Below are 18,038 nucleotides of genomic sequence, written 5' to 3'. Positions count from 1 at the left end.
CAGAGTTACAGGAGCCCCTCACGCCTTCTATTTTGATAAGTGGATGTTCTACTTCATCCAGGTGATTGTTCAGGGAAAGGGTACAATACATTGGGCTAGGATGATTAGCCATTGCTTGGACGTACAGTTGAGGAGACTCAAGGCTACTAAGTCCTTCCACATGAGTTCATATGTCATCTATGCCTTGATCAGGAGTGTTGAGTACGCAGGACTACCTCACAGAGGAGTGATTGGAAGAGGACCCGGCGAGGTCAGAGCTTGTGATTCCTATGCCTACTTGCATCATCCGCCAGGAAGTAACTACAAGTTAGTTAATGATACTTTCACGATGAACATCACTAGGACATTACAAGGTGGGATTCACAACAGATTATCTCAGGATGCCCAAGAGTTCATAAAGAGGTACGGTGCTTGGTTTATTCAGTTTCCCAAGTTCACTTATATTAGAGTGCATGGATGTCCTTTACCTCCATACATGTTGCCGAGATATCCGACAGACAGAATTGTGTTACTTGAAGTAACGAGACAGTTGGCAGCATATGTGAAGGCATTCAGACACAGACATCAGAATGGAGTTCCAGTACCTATCATTTTGGGTAATTCAGTTGAGGTATGTCCTAATGCTTTAGCCATGGATGACGCAGAGAAGGAGTTATCCTTGTATTCTTTTCCATCTTTTGCTTTGAGAGAAAGCTTTGATCCACATGGACATTTAGAGGAGACAGTCGGTAGGAAATTTAGACATGAGTACCAAATTGAAGATTTTATGATGAACCTCCTAGATGATTTTGAAGTGAAACGAAAAATGCATTCTAGTTTGCCTTTGGATTTCATCAGGAAATGCAGGATTTACAGAGTGGCCGACCAAGCTCAGGACAGTGGCAGACATGTCCAGTCTTCCTATGATCGAGAAAGCAAAGCAATAAGGTTAGATTGGAATGAGCCTGAGATTGTGGATTTAGATACTTTGATGGCACCAGTCTTGTCTTGTACTCGCAGATGGGTTGACATACAACATCAGAAGTTGAGGGAACAAGGCATAGCTATGACTTTCACTTTGGAAGAGAAACCAGCCGAAGGTGGAGCTAGTGTGAGTGAAGGCAATCCCAGTCCTAGAAATTTAGGAGAAGGTAACCTTCGATGTGCCAGTGAGGGCAATCTCCATCCAAGGGGTTTGAAGAGAAAAGAAAGGTCAGAAAAGAAAGAGTCTTCCAAGAGGAAACAAGAGGCTAACAGAGATCGATCGTCCGGTATTTCTTCTAGACCTGAGAAGAGAACAATTCAAGCGGAAGAATCCATGGAGTCTATGGTACAGAATGACAGGCAGGAAGAAGGACAGGCACAGCATGGTTCACCAAATGGATCTCTCCAAGACTATGATTTAGATGAAGATAAAGAAGACAATGAAATGACATCTCCTCCCAGACAAGAAGAAATAGTGCACAAAGAGATTCAAGTTCAAGAAACAAGATCGATTATCCCAAATTGGTTGAAGGAAAGATTAACCAAAGTGATCGTAGTAGAGGACGAGGACAGTGCAATTGATTTAGAGAGCCTTGTTGGACGTTCACAGGAAGTGACAGAGAAGAGGAAGGCTACCAAGATGTCCAAGATGATTCGAGATGAGACTGGATAAAGAAAACTGCAGATAGCTACACTGGTAGCAGACAAATATGAAGGTGAGATCCTAGCAGAGGAATATGATATACAGACATTTGAGCTAGGACCATCTACAGCAGAGCAGACTTTAGATGATGCCACCGACTCATTTGAGGCATTGAAGGACAAGCTTAGAGAAGAAATGGAGAAGAACAGAAAGCTTGAGAGAGAGGTCGGTGCATGGAGGACTTATTTCAGTCACATCAATGAACCTTTGGGACGTCAGGATCCAGCTAGATCACCAGTGCAAGCACTTCCACTTCAATCAATCAGTGAGGCAGAAAGATTTAGGAACATGGTCCAACGTACAAGTAATTGGATGGATAGATCTCATACAGTGGCCATAGAATTTGTAACAAGGATGATGAAGATTATTCATCAAGCTATCCAAGTTCTTGAGATAATCCACAATTTGATGATAACCGTAGCTGCATTCGCCCATACCAAGGATGTTATCATTCCTGTCTTGAAAGTTATTAGACATACATCAAGGAAGATCTTAGCGCAAGAGAAGATTTTGGATGGGGAATCTCACAGTTTGTTTCAGTGGTCAACCTTACTCCATATGAAGAGTGTTTTCTTCGAGGACATCAGTGTTAGATGTGGCCAAGTTGAGGAGGTGATCAATCCGATCCAGGACTGAGTATTTGAGGTACTTCGTACCATTCTTGGCAGAAGGATCGAGGTCGAGACAGATGTGGATATGCAGGAATTAGAGGATAGAATCAAGGTCATCTTTTGCAAGGACGCAAATGTTACAGATGAGCAATATGATCAAATGTTTGCCACCATCTCCTGATTGAAAGAACAAAGGAACTTGAATCTACTTGGGACGCAGCTCTTCTAGATGCATTCGATCAGGTCATCCACTTGGAAGAGAGTATGAAGAATCTTCCCGAGATTCCAATTGCAGAAATCGAAGGAATCGTGACAAGATTCATTGCATATGCCAAAAAAGAACATTGGAAAGGGAATAAGGTTCTAGATGAAAGGTTGTTATAGATGACATGGCATCTTATTTGTCATTGGTTTATGTCTCCTAGGTTTTTGTGCCAAATTTAATATTTGGCTATGTATTTAATATTGTTCAGTAAAAAGGAGGCCATTTGTAACAAACCCTAATTAGGGTTTGGGTGTCATGATCTTGACCGTTGATCTACTTCCAATCTGGACCTTTCATTGTAATTGGGGATGCTATTTATACCCCCATTTTTCATTTCATTTGGTAATAGTTAATAGTCAATAGTTGATGTAATAGAGAAGAGAGATAGCTAAGAGATTAGAAGTTAGAAGCAATTTTATTTTTTAGCAAGATTGAGTTTTGAAGAGAGGAATTCAAGCAATTGTTGTACATGATGACTTGGAAATCAATAAAATATTGAAGTTATGGTGTTTTGTTGCAACTTTCTTGGTTATCTTCATGGTTGTTTAATCTACTTGAATCATGCTCAATCAAAGTAGTGTGTGAATTTGAAGGACATTGTGTGAGACTTGATCTTTGGTAGGATTCGTAATCCAAACCACTAGCTTCTTGCTGATTGTAGGAACGCCTTGCGTGGTCGACTGGAGAATACTTTGAGTCCCTTAATCTTCAATCATTATTGTATCTTAGATATGTACCTTCGTGGTAGTATCTTTGATCTTTGATGCATTGAATATCATTTTGTCACCTTAAAAGATCGCATCAATTTCAATTGAGTTGTTATCTTATGGCAAAATTGAAGTTGGTTGAATCTTGCCAAGTCTTGTCCATACGAAGTCATTCCTAGGGTTAGGCTAGATTAGACCTCTTTCAAACCCTACTCTTTTGTTATTTTTGAAAAGTTTCTTTAGTTTTAGTAAAATCTTGAACTTTCAGAATGCGTAAGACCCCTTGAAGGAAACAACAAATCACATCATACCGCTGGAAGCTTGTCCACACGTAGAGACCCTACTAACAGAACCTTGGAGTCTTCCTAACTGATCCTTTATGCGAATCTTCAGCAGTTAGAGACTATTTTCTCAAGAGAGGATAAGATGCCTATTGGTATTTTATTCTGTGTATGATGGTGTATAAAATACACGTCAACAGTACCCCACTTGACAAACAATCTCCTTTCCATCTATCAAATCACACATGGCGCAACTAAGAGAGTTGTGGAGTTCACACTTGAGTCAGTTTTCATTAGAGACTTGGAGACTAGAGCTATCATTGCGAATGGGGTGGTTGATCATGCATCTCGGTTATACTCCTTTTCAGATTTTGTTGATGATGATGATTTCACATTTGATGATTCTACACATGATGAACACACTTCTTGTCATGGTTCAGATTTTGAGGAGAACTTTAGGCACTTGAACATGGGGATTCTTACATGTGACCCCTTTCTTGAGCCTTGTATTTCATCTCCTCATATTGATATCACATCACTTATTGTACCTGATGATGTGGATAGTGCGACAGTTTTGCCTTCATGTGATTCAGTGCAGCAGGATATTCATTGTCTTCCAGCTTCAGATTCATGGGATGATTACTTGACATACATTGCAGGTTTGTTTGGAGAATCCTTCATTGTAGATTTGGGAGACATCATTGATGACATTCATCTTCTCTTTGATGAAGATGATCCTTCTTCGATTGTTGCGAGGGCACACTCTGACCCTCTTGTTCATTCTCTACATGATCATTCTTTTGAAGTTGTCATGATTGTGGATACTTATGTACAACAGTTGGAGGAGGTCTCTTTATTTTTTGAGGAGACATGTGAGTCTTTGGGACATGTTCTACATCCATCTCCACTAGATCTTGGAGTGCCTTTTTCAGCAGTGTGGCACAGTTTACCACCTTTGGAGGGGGTATCTTTCAGCATCGACATGGGGACACTTGAGCAGTTTTCAGAGATTCCATTCATCATGAGTTTTTTTCATACATCTTCCCTTCATGATTGGGGAGACTTCATGGATACACCTTTGGTTTTGTTTCTTCCTAAGGGGAGGAATGTTGTTCGATGTTCGTGGAGCAGTTTCTTCATACATCGAGCTTCTATCATTGGTGCAGATCCCACATTGAGGGGGGGCTTCCTAGTCTCTCTTCTTCTTCTTCTTCTTCTTCTTCTTCTCTCGTATGGGGGGGACTTTTTCCTCGCATGGGGTTTTGTCCTTCACATACTTCTATGAGAGTTCGTTGTATCTAGTTTTCATCTCTCTTTTGGGGGAGGGTTTTTTCCCATTGGGTTTTTCTCACTTTCCCCGCTTTGTATGAGATTTCTTTGCATTGGTTTGCATGCATTTGCATTTGTACATGGGTACCTAACATGGCCTAGTAGCCGGGACCCATCTCGCATTGCTTAGTTGCATTGTAGACTTAAGTGCATTCCCCTAAGTTGCACTTAAAGGGGGGTGTTGGTGTAAATAATTATTCATCTTGGATATTATTACACTATACTTAAGTTTACTTAGGAAATGCATTTCATAGTAGTTTGGGTATGAGACACTTGGGTGTTTGTGCCACATTGGAATAGTGTGTGTAAGAGAATTTCATCACAAGTGTTTGTGGTTGAGCAATATCTCTTGATACTTAACATTTTAATTGTTCCATAATGAGTGAGATGATGGTGAGAGATGTTCCTAAATTGCATCATCTTATCTGACTTGATCACTTTCACCTATCCTTCATCATACTTGGGAATTTTGCCCTATGATGTGTTTCACCTTTTAACCTTGGAATCCTTCACCTTGGAATGTATACCTAGTCTTGGCATTTCCTTGACATACTGATTGTGATCTTGGATTTCCAAAGGAAATTCAAGATTGTTATAACATTTCCTTCATCATCATTGTGATGTCTTTGAATATCTTATCTCTTGATCTTGTATGCTCATTAGTGTCTTCTTCATCTTTCATTCTTCAGCACCTGTTGTCATCTTGTGTTGATCTTTATTCTCTATGCTAGTGAATCTCGATCCCTTCACCATCTTGTTGAGTCTTGCATCCAATCACGAGCTGCACCTCTTCATTGACTATGATGTATCCTTCCTTGAACCTTGACCTCCACAAGCTGCTAAGATGTCCTATACCTTGAATGCATTGTTCTTATTCTTCCTTTTATCATTTCATCTCTTGCTTTTGCTCATTGATGATGTTGATCTTCACCTTGCGATGATGAGTCCTTATTCTTCCCTCGCCATGTTGATGAATGTTGGAGTGTTCTTCATGTAGAGCAATCCGCTTCCTTGCTTAGCTTGATTTTTCCCATTGTGAAATCCTCTCTCTTGCATTGTTCAATCTTCCTCACCTTGCTGAAGTGTTGTGGAGAGCTTTCCTTCTTTGTTGCAATGTTTCCTTGAAATGCTTACAGCCTGCTCCTTCACCCTCTTCCTTAGTCGCCTGCAAAACAAAAAAGGATAGCATCAAACACACATGATATAGATGTTGACTTGGTGGTCAACACCTCCTTCGGGGTTCACGACATGGCTTAACCGCCTCCCGTGGTTCTGGGTAAGTTTGGTGTTTGTGACATTCGTTGATAGCTCGAGCTTTTAGCGCAACGACAAACATACCAACAATTGTTATCAGAGTCTTGGGTCACGGGTTCGAATCCTGGGAGGTCTCCTTCATTCTGTCAGTGTGGAACTCTCAGTCGGTGCTAAGGGGGAGATTGTTGACTTGGTGGTCAGCACCTCCATTAGGGTTCGTGACATGGCTTAACCGCCTCTTGTGGATTTGGGTAAGTTTGGTGTTTGTGACGTTCGTTGATAGCTCGAGCTTTTGGCAAAACGGCAAACATATCAACAATAGGCAGATTCGACCAACCCCCAATCTAGTATGCATACTAAATGATGGTAAATGGTGATTTGATCTCTGATTTCCATGTCTAATTTTTTAATGTTTTAAGGTTTGAAGCCAGATTTGAGTTTTTGATTTTTTCATGTTTTAGGTCTAATATGCCAAAGTCATGGATTTAGCTGCTTCGTGGATTCTTGTTGACCGTGGATTTTTACCATCCACGGACAAACTTACTTAGCTCCCTCCAAGTTATTGATTGCATTGATCACTTCATCACATCATGAACTCACTTCTCTTGGTGCTCTTTACTCAAACATTATGTTGTTGGAATCATCCTCATCAAGTCGTAGATTTTACCAACTCAAGGATAAACTTATTGCCATCCACCTCCAAGTCGTGGATTTCCTTAAGTTGTAGATTTTGGAGGGGCATGGATTTTGGGTCAGTGGAGGATAGTCATCATCATCATTCAAGCTTGCTAATTCCAACACTTAGTCAATTACTTCACCTGCATCATGTTGTTGATTTCTCCAAGTCAAGGATTGAACGCGTTCATTGATTCTTCTTGATTTCATGGATCAACCCTGCCATATTTATCCTTGAGTAATGGATTTTAGCAAGTCATGGATTGATCTTCAACACTACCTTCATCATCAAGATTTCTTCATCCAATTCACTCCAAGGCATCTTCATTATCGTTCGTTAAGGTTTAAGTATAGCCTCACTCTCATTCATTATTGCCTTCAAAGATCTTCAAGTCTTGGACCTCCACAAGTTGTGGATTTTGGCAACTCAAGGACAAAAGTCATCACCTTAGCTCTTAGGTTGTGGATTTGAGTGACTCAAGGACAAAAATTGCAAGTGTGACGTCCACCTCAACTTGATCTTCATTTCAGTTCACCTAGTGAATGCTCATCTACACTTGAGGATGATGCAACTCACTAGATCAACACCTTCAATGACTCTGAGCTATGAATTTCTTGCACTCAAAGACTAATTGGAGTCATCATCACTAGGTCGTGGATTTTCACAAGTCGTGGATTTTGGTCACTCATTGACAAACCCAGTGACCTCTACTTCAAGTTGATTTCGTCATCCCTTGCTCAAGTTGATCATCAAAGACCTTTGCTTGCAAATTTGGAGGATTCTACGACTAAATTCAATTAAGTGCAACCTTTGTTCACCATCACCTCAAGGTCACCAAGTCGTGGATTTTGCCTGGGTGTGGATTACATGAGGTGGTGGACAAAACTCATTTTCACCTCTCAAGTTCATTGATTTCACCAAGTGAAAGATAGTATTGTTACACAATTGACTTGGTGTTGCATTGCTTCTCCAAAATTATTCCAAGTACAAAATCACTTTCACCAAGCACTTTACCTTATTCATTGAATGGTTGGGTACCTCATCTTGATTTGAAAGATAATCGTTGCATCTCATCATCACTGACTCACATTGATCAAAAGGCATCCAGGTCATGGATTTGAGCACTCATGGAATCACTACTGCATTTGGACTTCGTCCTTTCTTGAGGTTGACTATATCATTGTGAGGGTTTCATCTTTGAATTTCCTCTTGGAAATCCAAGGAAAACTAGCTTGTATTCTTTTCATACTTCTCCCCTTCTTCATCCACTTAGGCTTGATCAATTCTTGCCTTTTCATCTTGACCTAAGGGTGTTCTGCTCACTTGACTACTTATCTATCTTGAGACTCACCTTGACTTGCCCTAGAAGTTGCATTGTGAAGTATCACCCAATGACTACCTTGACTCTCACCTATCACTTGAGCACTTAGAGCTGAGAGAAACTACAAACTAGTCTAGAGGGGGACTTGACTACTTCTAGATTACTCGACTTGATCACATCTTGACGACAAAGGCATTGCATCCCCTCACAAGCAAGAGGTTAAAGATTCGAACTATTGCCAAGCTAGATGACTAAGCTAAAACAACTATGCTACCAAGCAAAAAGTGGGGTCCCTATTTGCAATGGGACGATGTGTGAAAAGCCTATCCAAAGGGTTTGTAATGCCAAAGGTAGAGCACATATAAAGGTGAAGTCAAAGTTTGTTTGCAAACCAATTCCAAACAAATACAAAGCAGATTCTAGGTGTGAATCAGGAGCAGAGATAAAGTACAAATTCAGACCAGAACTAAGCAATTTTCAGTGCGAAAAAGAGCAGAACTAAATGCGAATTTGAGAGGAAGCAATCGGCAAACATCAATTTTCAAGGGCAAGCAATAATGCGAATTGTATTGATGCATCAACACTAGGGTTTCAAGGAGGCAAATTAGCATTGAATACTGTTTGAATACCTCCAAGTGCACTCTTTCATTATTTCTAACACGTTTTCAGGTCTAAAGGAGCAGTTTTCCAGCACTAAGTGGTGCATTTCCAGATTTAATGTAGTATTTCCAGACTTGGAAGGTTTTAAAGATGCATGCTTAGTGAGGTTTTAATGTTATTTCGTTTTTTCCATGGTGTTTTGATGCAAAATTTGTTTGTTTTCCAGGTTTAGTGCAAGGAGAAAAGCATGGGGATTCACATTTGAGGGCTAGGATGACATCAATGAATTGAAGAGGTTCAAAGCTTGAAGAGTTAGATGGAAGATTCAACAATACAAGGATGAAAGACTCCACAATGATGACAAGGCAAGGAATTCCAAAGGATGAAGAGACCTATCGAGACATCATCAACATATAGAGCTCACTTAAAGGATTCAAGGAAGAACATTGCTTTAGGAACGGAGTGTACAATGACCTTGGATTTCCTGTGTATATCCAAGATCAAAATGAAAATGACATGAAATCAAGTAACTCACAAGGACATGCTTAGCATTGCAAGGTAAGGAAATTTCAAGCAAGGTCTACATTCCAAGGCAAAGGCATGATTCGCATTTCAAAGATGAAATCAATGTGAAAGATGATCACAACATAGAAGATTGCCCAACTACGTCAAGAGGATCAGGGTGCAATATAATGCAAAATTTCACCAAGGCAAAGAAATGTTTCAAGATCTCAAAGTAGAGGATGGAAATGTGAGGAGAAGGACATCACAAGGTGGATTCCCGAACATGAAGATGTGAAAGTTAAATGTGATCAAGGAAAGTAGTAGTTTCAAAAGAGTGAATCAAAGTTAAAAACTTGATCAAGATGATGCAATTTGGGAATATAAGCCATCACATCAAACAATAGGATAATGTTGGGTATCAAGAGATATCTAGGTTGATGTGGCGCCTATTCACCTCAACCAATCAAGCAATGCCACATCGACATGTCCAAGTTCAATGTACTTGACTCGTCAACAACTATACATGTGGAAGGCACTAAATTCAATGTAACAACTCCTATTTTATCATTGGTTTTTTTCCTCAAATGATGTGCATTCAAGACGTAATTTTCCCATTGGATAGCATTAAATGTAATGAGGTGGTTGTTGTAACTAACCCTAATTAGGGTTTGTTTTGAATTATCTCAATTGTTGGTTTTAAATCAATCTTGGCCCTTCATTTGTAATCAAGACCTCTATATAAGGCTTTTCCTCTCATTTGTGAAGGTTAATAGTTGATAGTTAGAGAATAGCAATAGGAAGAGATCAAAAATTGTTGCCAAGACTATGGTGGCATTAATGAATAATTTTCATTGAAGATATGGTGGATCTTTATGTGTGGTTTCTACATTTTGCATGGTTTCTACTTCTCGAATTTTAGTTGAAGTTCATTGATTGTAATGGAGAAATGTGAAGATGTTTGATAGAATTTCGGTTCATACCATTTGTAGTTTGTTGATTGCATATTGCAGTGCATGGTTAGTCTAAACGTAATCTAGCACTAGTTCAATTGTAGATATTCACTTGAATTGGGTATTTAGATGTATGTTTACAATATGGAAATCCTTTGTTTCCTTTGGAGATCACATCGATTTCATGTAGTTGTTTCCTTATGACAAAGCAAAGCTTGATTTGTGGAATCCATCTATCAAAGCATCATCTATTATTATTGTTGTCCTTAGGTTTAGATTAGATTCTCTCAACCTTATCCTTTTGTCTTTTATTTTCCGAGCGATTTATTTTTCGAGCGAGTTTAGTAATCAAATTCCAGTTCTAGCAAAGCGTAAATCCCTGTGTTACTAGCAATATCACATCATATCACTAAATCTATTTATCATAAAGTCGCATCATTCACATTGTAAACCTTGGGGTTGCCATATTTGATCACATTGTTTAGCATATGAGGTTTCCTTGTTCAAGAGAGGATAGAATTCTTAATATTTTATTTTGTGTTTGAGGTGTCATAAAAAGCATATCAACAAATATGCTAGTGGAAACTTGTAACATCATAATTTAAATTACAGAAGCGCCTTCACTTTACACCGATTGGAGAGCCCCTTTAGCTTTTGTGAGCTTGCTCACTTGGCTTGCCTTGTCAGCCTCACTTTCATCCTTTTTTCGAGCCTATTGACCATTTGACTCATTAATGTTGTTGGGTAAATTAGTAGTTGTTAAGTTGTTGTCGAGGGGTTGGCAGTTAGCCGATGGTTGGCACCTGTAGCCGGTCAACACCTTTATATATGTCTCTGTACTTATCCTCGAGATGTGTTATATGTTATGTTAGACTGGAAATGCTATTCTGGAGATGCATTGTAATTCTGTGATCAATGAATATATCTATGAGTTCTCTATACATTTTGCATGTGTATTGTTATGTTTTACATGCATTCTGTTATGTTCTGAACACGTACCCTACGGGGCAAAACAGATGACTGGATGCTGCGAACATGTCTGCGCATTGCACTATCATCTTGCAAATATGTAGTCCGAAGGTGGCTGTTGGGGTGTTATGCCTATGATTGGCAGGGCTTGTAACACCTCTTGCAGTGTGCATAGACATCGGTTTCACTCCCAGGATGTTTATCTTGCCTTCCTTGCATTCATTTGACTCTCTAATGAATCTCTCTAGTTTTTCTCTAGCAATCTAATCACTCTCTCTAGCATTTTTCTCACAATCTCCAACATTCTTGGCTCTCTTTCTTACTTCGTGCTTGAGGCTCCATTATCACTGCTTTGTGCTTCAAGAGGACTTCGTGTTTCTTCTTGTCTCTTGCGAGCTCTTCGCTTTTGGGTGTGGAAGGGGAGTCTCTTTTCTCTTGCATTTATCATTTTTATCTCAATAGCATATTTATCATTGTATTTCTTTTATATCTCAGTTTATCATTTATCTATCCATCTATCTGGCAATCCGTGGAGGTGGAAACACCAAAACAGGGGTTTGACTGTGACAGACCTCTAAACACAGCCCCAAGATTTTTCTCTGTTTTGTGTGTAGGTTGCTGAGAAAAACTTTTATTGTTGGAGGCTTCATTTGTGGACCCATTGTGAGATCATCTTTTTCCTTTTCCTTATCTTTCTATTTAATATTTACAATCGTTTTACTTTATGTCATACATGCACCTCGCTTATACACACCAGAAGCCTACAAACTATTTCTCTGCATTTTTAGTTACGGAACTCTGTACTTTGTTCATCTAGGATGCCAACACATCACGCTGCAGTCCACAATGCGCGAGTACGTCCTTGGGTAGAGAGTTGGTGAAGGTCACGAGAAGATCTTTGTGACATCCTCTTTCAGGTTATGTAACTGAACTATGAAATCTACTGGCACTTGACAACTTCTACGCTTTTTGCTTATCCTAAGTGGAAAGGTAGATAGAGTGAGTCCTCAAAAGGTCATCAGCAGCCTTCGGTCTGGTTTACTTTTTCCCCCTCTACAAAACTAAAAGTAGAAAAAAACCCTGCATTTCTTTAATTTTCTCAATAACAAATGGAATATTCACTTATCTCCTCTTTCATTTCTCTTGCTATTTCATCCCTCACTACTCAGCGATGTTGGGTTTTCCAATTGCGCTTATAAACCCTTCTCAAAATAGTTTTATTGGGCTCCAACTTGGCTACAATTTTTTTGGCATGCAAAATTGAACTAAAATGAGATAGTGAGGCTTCATTTTGTTATTTTAGGGCTAAGAAGGGTGTGGGGGCCCACAAAAAAATGATAAATCATAATTTTTAGATTTGGGGCTTTTTAAATCAAAACTCAATCTACAATATAGGGGATGGCCGGGTATCCCTGAGATGGATGAGGATTTCCAACCCTCCCCTACCAGTCTTTTGGGACGTTTCCTACAATTTTGTTTTAAATGGGGATGGCTAGGAGACATGCTTGAGATGTCCTCGTGTCCCTAGAATATCCCTGGATTGGGTACGCTTGGAAAAACCAAGGGGACATGTCTGCGGGTAACATAGGAGAAAACCTAAAATTCTTAAAAAATGGATTGATTTTTGGAAATCAAGGCTTTAGAGACAAACGTGCAAAATCCTAAAATTGGGGTCCTTTTTCTAATATCTTATTCCAGTCTTCCAAAGAGTCAGACAATAATAAAGAAACCTTTTGCATTTGTGTATAGAACCAGTGGTGTAACCAAAAATGGCTACCAGGCCATCAAAATCCATTTGTTCAAATCTGGGAGAGAGGGCGATATAGAGCTGAAGCTGTAAATCAATCCTATTTACTTTTAATATTCCATTTCTTCAATAACCTTCCCTAGTTTCAAAATAGGTATTTTAGCAACTTTGACTTGTTTTGTCTTTGACCTTTTCTCTGATCCCTATCACTTTGGCAACAACTTGTTTTTCTCTTGAAACACCTTTTCTTGATTCACAATATCTCAGCATATGACAGCCCTCTCAATAGCCTTTTTCCAGCCATCTCATTGAGGATTAATACCTGCTTATTTTAACTGCCTTCACTGAAAGACTTAACAAGCAGGACTGGCTCAACTCTATAGCCTCTTTGGAAGAATGCTATATGTTCCTTTGAGCCCTAAACTGTGCTGTCCTGGATGCCCACATCACAAACACCATTCCGAACCACCTTCTTGTTTGCACCTTCTCATGGTGCCTCCCTAACCACTTGTATAAGCTCTATCAGAGTCATGAATCTTGCAAAGATGAGATAGGATTTACCTCACTGCACTCCATCTGCTTCACTTGTCAAAGAATAATTTTAAAAAGTGTTTTACTCTTGGTTTATTTATGAATTTTTCTTCTTTTTCCCTTATTGTTTATAAAGATGATAAATAGCATTTCTTTTACCATTTTTGTAATCAGTTTTTCTAATATTAGTTTTTATATATTAGTTTAACAGGCATCACTTTCCATCCCCAAAATTTTCTCCCCCATTGCCGTGGCTCTGTCCCTAAAACTTGGAGAACCATAGCGTATAGATTTTCTTTAGAGCTCTTTCCAGTTTTATCATGCTTATTCAAGAATTCATGCATTTCTTGTAACATTTGATGTTATGCTATGGTTCTTCCTCTAATATTTTGGGGATATATTGCTTTAGTGTGACTGGTTTGAAACCATACATTACTTTGAAAAGGATCATTCTTGTGGTTGAGGTTTTACTGTTGTTGCATGCCCTAGCTGCAAAGTTCTTTTCATCTAATTTGTGCCTGTCCAGAAATATTGCTTTGTGCATCATTCTTGTCATTTTATAAGAGTACCTCTAACTTCAGCAGTCCAACTTTCTTTTTATCCAAGAGAACCAACCATAATACTATTTCACAATTGAATATCACATAAAATGTGCAAAATTGTTCTATTATATTTAAATTACTGAATATATGTCGACATATGTGTGTAACTTTCAGAAAACAATTCAAATTATCGCTTGTTAACATCAAACTGTCCCGATTTGATTTCGTACTTGCACATGTTATTTATACAATGTACTCCATTTCCATGTTACTTGATGAACTTGTAACATATATGATATATGATAATGCACTATAGTTTTCTAACTTAACTTACCACACTACTTCACTGCTGAAATGTTTATAAGATTGAATTGCACATGCTCCAAACAAATCTGGTTTATGATGAAAAGCTTTGCCTCCTTAAAAACCTCTGTTTTGGAGGTAATGATAATCGGATAATATCATTCTTTATATATACATGATACTGCAGTGGGGATCAAAAAATCAGGTTGGCTCTTTTACAATTTTAACATTTTCTCCTTTATTTTTAATTTCTATAATATAATATTCTATTTTGGCTTTCTTTTATTAATATAATCATTATTATATTTTTTTCAAGTGAGGCACCTCAAATTTTTGCTCAGATACTGAAAGATTGAAGTAAAGAAGTATAGAGTGGCATTTGATGTATGCTTGTTGAGCTGTAATTTGTGAAAATGGCATTTGCATGTGCTTCCCTTGCCTTGTTTTGAAATTTTTGGTGCTTCGTTTCCACTTTTATGAGTGACTGGAAAATTTGGAATTTTGTATTTTTTGGAACTTGAGTGAGTGAGAACTTAGAACTTTTTTAGAGGTGAGGCACATTGCTAAAACAACATCTTTTGGAAGAATGGTGGGCTTCTGTGCCCAATATGCAGGAAAGAGTTTTTAAAGCAACGGTCACAGTTGATCTATTGTGAATGTTGTGAACTAAAGCTGGATATTCAGAGTGATCAGGTACTTTTGACATAACTGTAATCTGTTTGATCATTCCCCAATGGTATTTGAAATTTAGTCAAAATCAATGTGTTATGAAGAATGTCTTCAATTTTATTCATGCAATTCTCTTAATGTCCATCTAAATTTGGAAAACTGTGAGTTTTATTGTTTGTTTTTCAAGTATCATTCCTTTAAGGTTTTAGTTACATGTATCTGTAATTTAAGAAATGTCCAGGTTCCCTCGAGTTTCATGGAGAGTATAACACAAATTTTCATTTTCCAGGTAATTTAGACAGCACCTACAGTGATTTTTGGTGGGGTACAATAAATTTATCATTATTTTCTACCCACATTCCAAACAAATAACAACAATCACACTATTAGTATAACATCCATCAGAAGAAGATTGGTGTTGCATGTTGCTTTTTCATTGTGGGGTGTAATCATATTGGCAGCATTGTTACTAGGGTCCTACTCCTGTGCTAGTGTAAACCTCTATTTAGAGTATTCAATTTGTTGCAAATGGTTGCAAAAAAATCCATTACAATAAATTCTCTGCTTATATGAACAAGGCTCATTTTTGTTATAAAAGTGGTAATTTTATATATGATACCACTGTAGCCCTAAATTTTCTATTCAGTGGAATGCAGCTAATGATATTCCTCCAATTTCATTTATCTTAGTGATAACTTAACTTCAAAAGGGACAAGAATATGATGTCTCTTTTCTTTTGTGATGATCATTGAAAGAATGATATATTACATTGTAATTAGTCTCTCTTGAATTTTCATCATATAGGATATAGGAGTGTTGGGATTACATAACATCAAGAGCCATATTGACCTCCTTGTGAAGAGCATATTTAGCATGATTTAAAGAAATGTCTTTGAAACCAGTCATGAATAAAAGTATGAGTTTTGTTGAGAAATGATTGTACAAAAATACAATGTATTTATGATCCATGTTTTAATTCTTATTATTCTTGTTAAGGTTAGCAACACACTATTGTTGTGAAGCATTATACCTATAGTATTAATTCCTTTATGTTCTAGTTGGGTTGATACATCTTAGGATCTCCATCCATAAGTTAGGCTAGCATGATACAGACTGTTTACATTTGAGAAAAAAATTATTTTAAAAAAACTGAGCAATTGGATTAGGGATAGAAAGATAATTTTGTTGATAGTCATTCACAGCTGTGCACAGATAGAAGAATAAAGATAATCATGCTAAGCAATTTGTTTGTTAAAATCAATTCAGGAACTACTTTAAAACCCATATGTATATCTTTCTCAGAAGAAGCTGCTAAAAAAAGACCTCAAGAATGTTGGTGTAATGCCAACTTCGAGGACTTCTTAAATGCATATGTTGCTTTACCATTGAAAATGACTTTGGTTCTTTAGAGTGAGTTTTATCTCATGATCGATCTTAGTAGTAAACTTGGGCTAGCAAATTTCCAGATACCTAGTGTACCATAAAAATTAAAAACCTATAGAATGAACTGTTGTTTTTCTTGAGCAACCTAACTTCTTTACTATTCAGACTTACAAGCAATATAGCCCTTTATCAATTGAATTTTTAGTGCACTGGCTTGAAAAGAATGGAATTATATCTATCTCTTGAATTAACATATCTTTTAGTCCAGTTAGCCATGGGTATTTTTATTTGGGCAAATCACCATGATGCCAAATATGGGTTCAAGCCTCATTGCATATGCTATTAAGCTACTGTGATAATTTGTTCGTTCTTTGTGCTCAGAGGCAAATTGAGAACACTTGTAGTTCTAGATAAAAGGATATATCTCTCCTTATATTTTGTGGAAGTTCAATTTACTGAAAAAGAGGTCCCACAACATTGAAATACTCCCTATATCTAGAATTAAGACTGTCCTATTATCAGCTGCTATTATACGTAAAAGCTAGTGAGCTTAGTTGCAGAGAAAATGTCTCACATATGTTTGGGATTTTTGCAAAATGATTTCTCCGTTTTAGTCTTTGCTCTTTCTCCTTTCCGAAATGTATTGAAGTTTTAAATTTGGTCAAGGGACTTAAAAAGTTATGACCTTTTAAACGGTGTCCTGTCTGTTGCAAATTGCAGATTGAATTTGAGAATTGATTTATATGGTTTAAATATGCAAATTTAGCAATCACAAACATACATCAAAATGGCAACAAGTGCATTTATTTGTCTTCTCAACATCATCCACACCTAGTCACATCTTTTCAACAGCATTTATGGCTTTCTTATATATGGATCAGGTCAAGAGTTTGATTATCATGGAACCAATGGAATTGTGGGGTGTTGAGACAAGTTGGCAGGTTGCAACATGCAAAGTTGTGGGCTAAGCCTGTAGAATGGGTGTATTGTGGACTTGTAGGGTTGGAAGGCATGTGAACAAAATGAATGCAAAGTTGCAATGGATGCCCACAAGTCTAGAAGGTATGAGTGTCCTGGGGTTAGGGACACATGTATGCATGTTGCAAAGAGAGGGAACAAGTTTACAAGATAGCCCAACATTAGGATGCAGTAAGAGCAGGCAGACACACAGTTTGCAAGGGATATGAAAAGATGCATATGAAGTTTTCTGGCCCACCAAATGAAGCTCTTGCAGAATTGTGGGGTGGAGGAGCAAATGTGCAACACATATGTGAATGAGCGATGAATGTCTGCTTCAATGCTCTAGTGGGATTGCAAGGTTAGGTAACATGTGAGCAACACATGCAAATTTTCAAATCTAGTCCACAACTTCGACATTCTAGTGTCTTGTGGACTTCTACACTCCCATAGCAACTTTACAAGATATGCAAAGTGCAACTCAGTTACCCCCTTCTGCCAAATAAGAAACTTGTAATTAAAACATACAAACATGACTCGACTTCAAAACATGAAATCTGAATACCAAGGCATAATGGAAAGTCTTATTAGAGGTAAGAGGTAAGACATGAGGCTAAAATTTTAAAAGCACACATTAAAAGGGAATCTCAACTGATTATCAATGATGGATAAAACAAGGAACCGGAGCAACAATGAAGATGCAAACATGCAAACCTAGGTGACAAGCCAACACATTCTATATGAATGCTTTGCTGATGATTGTATTAGACAGA

At 37.9% G+C, this 18,038-nt stretch overlaps 1 protein-coding gene across 7 annotated transcripts in view; it reads left to right on the top strand.

Moving 5' to 3' along the window:
• The window catches only part of LOC131036657 (uncharacterized), a 194,891-nt gene that overhangs the window by 162,511 nt on the left and 14,342 nt on the right, over nucleotides 1–18,038 (top strand). For 6 of the 7 annotated variants that reach the window (XM_057968596.1, XM_057968598.1, XM_057968595.1 and 3 more), the window contains one exon: nucleotides 14,842–14,949. The exons of the other annotated variant lie outside the window; for it this stretch is intronic. In XM_057968596.1, coding sequence (XP_057824579.1) covers nucleotides 14,842–14,949 — 108 coding nt within the window. The remainder of the gene's footprint in view (nucleotides 1–14,841; nucleotides 14,950–18,038) is intronic. 7 annotated transcript variants of the gene reach the window in all.

Source organism: Cryptomeria japonica, chromosome 1 (assembly GCF_030272615.1).
Source record: "Cryptomeria japonica chromosome 1, Sugi_1.0, whole genome shotgun sequence".
NCBI classification, from domain to species: domain Eukaryota; kingdom Viridiplantae; phylum Streptophyta; class Pinopsida; order Cupressales; family Cupressaceae; genus Cryptomeria; species Cryptomeria japonica.
This window is presented reverse-complemented; position numbering and strand designations above follow the sequence as displayed.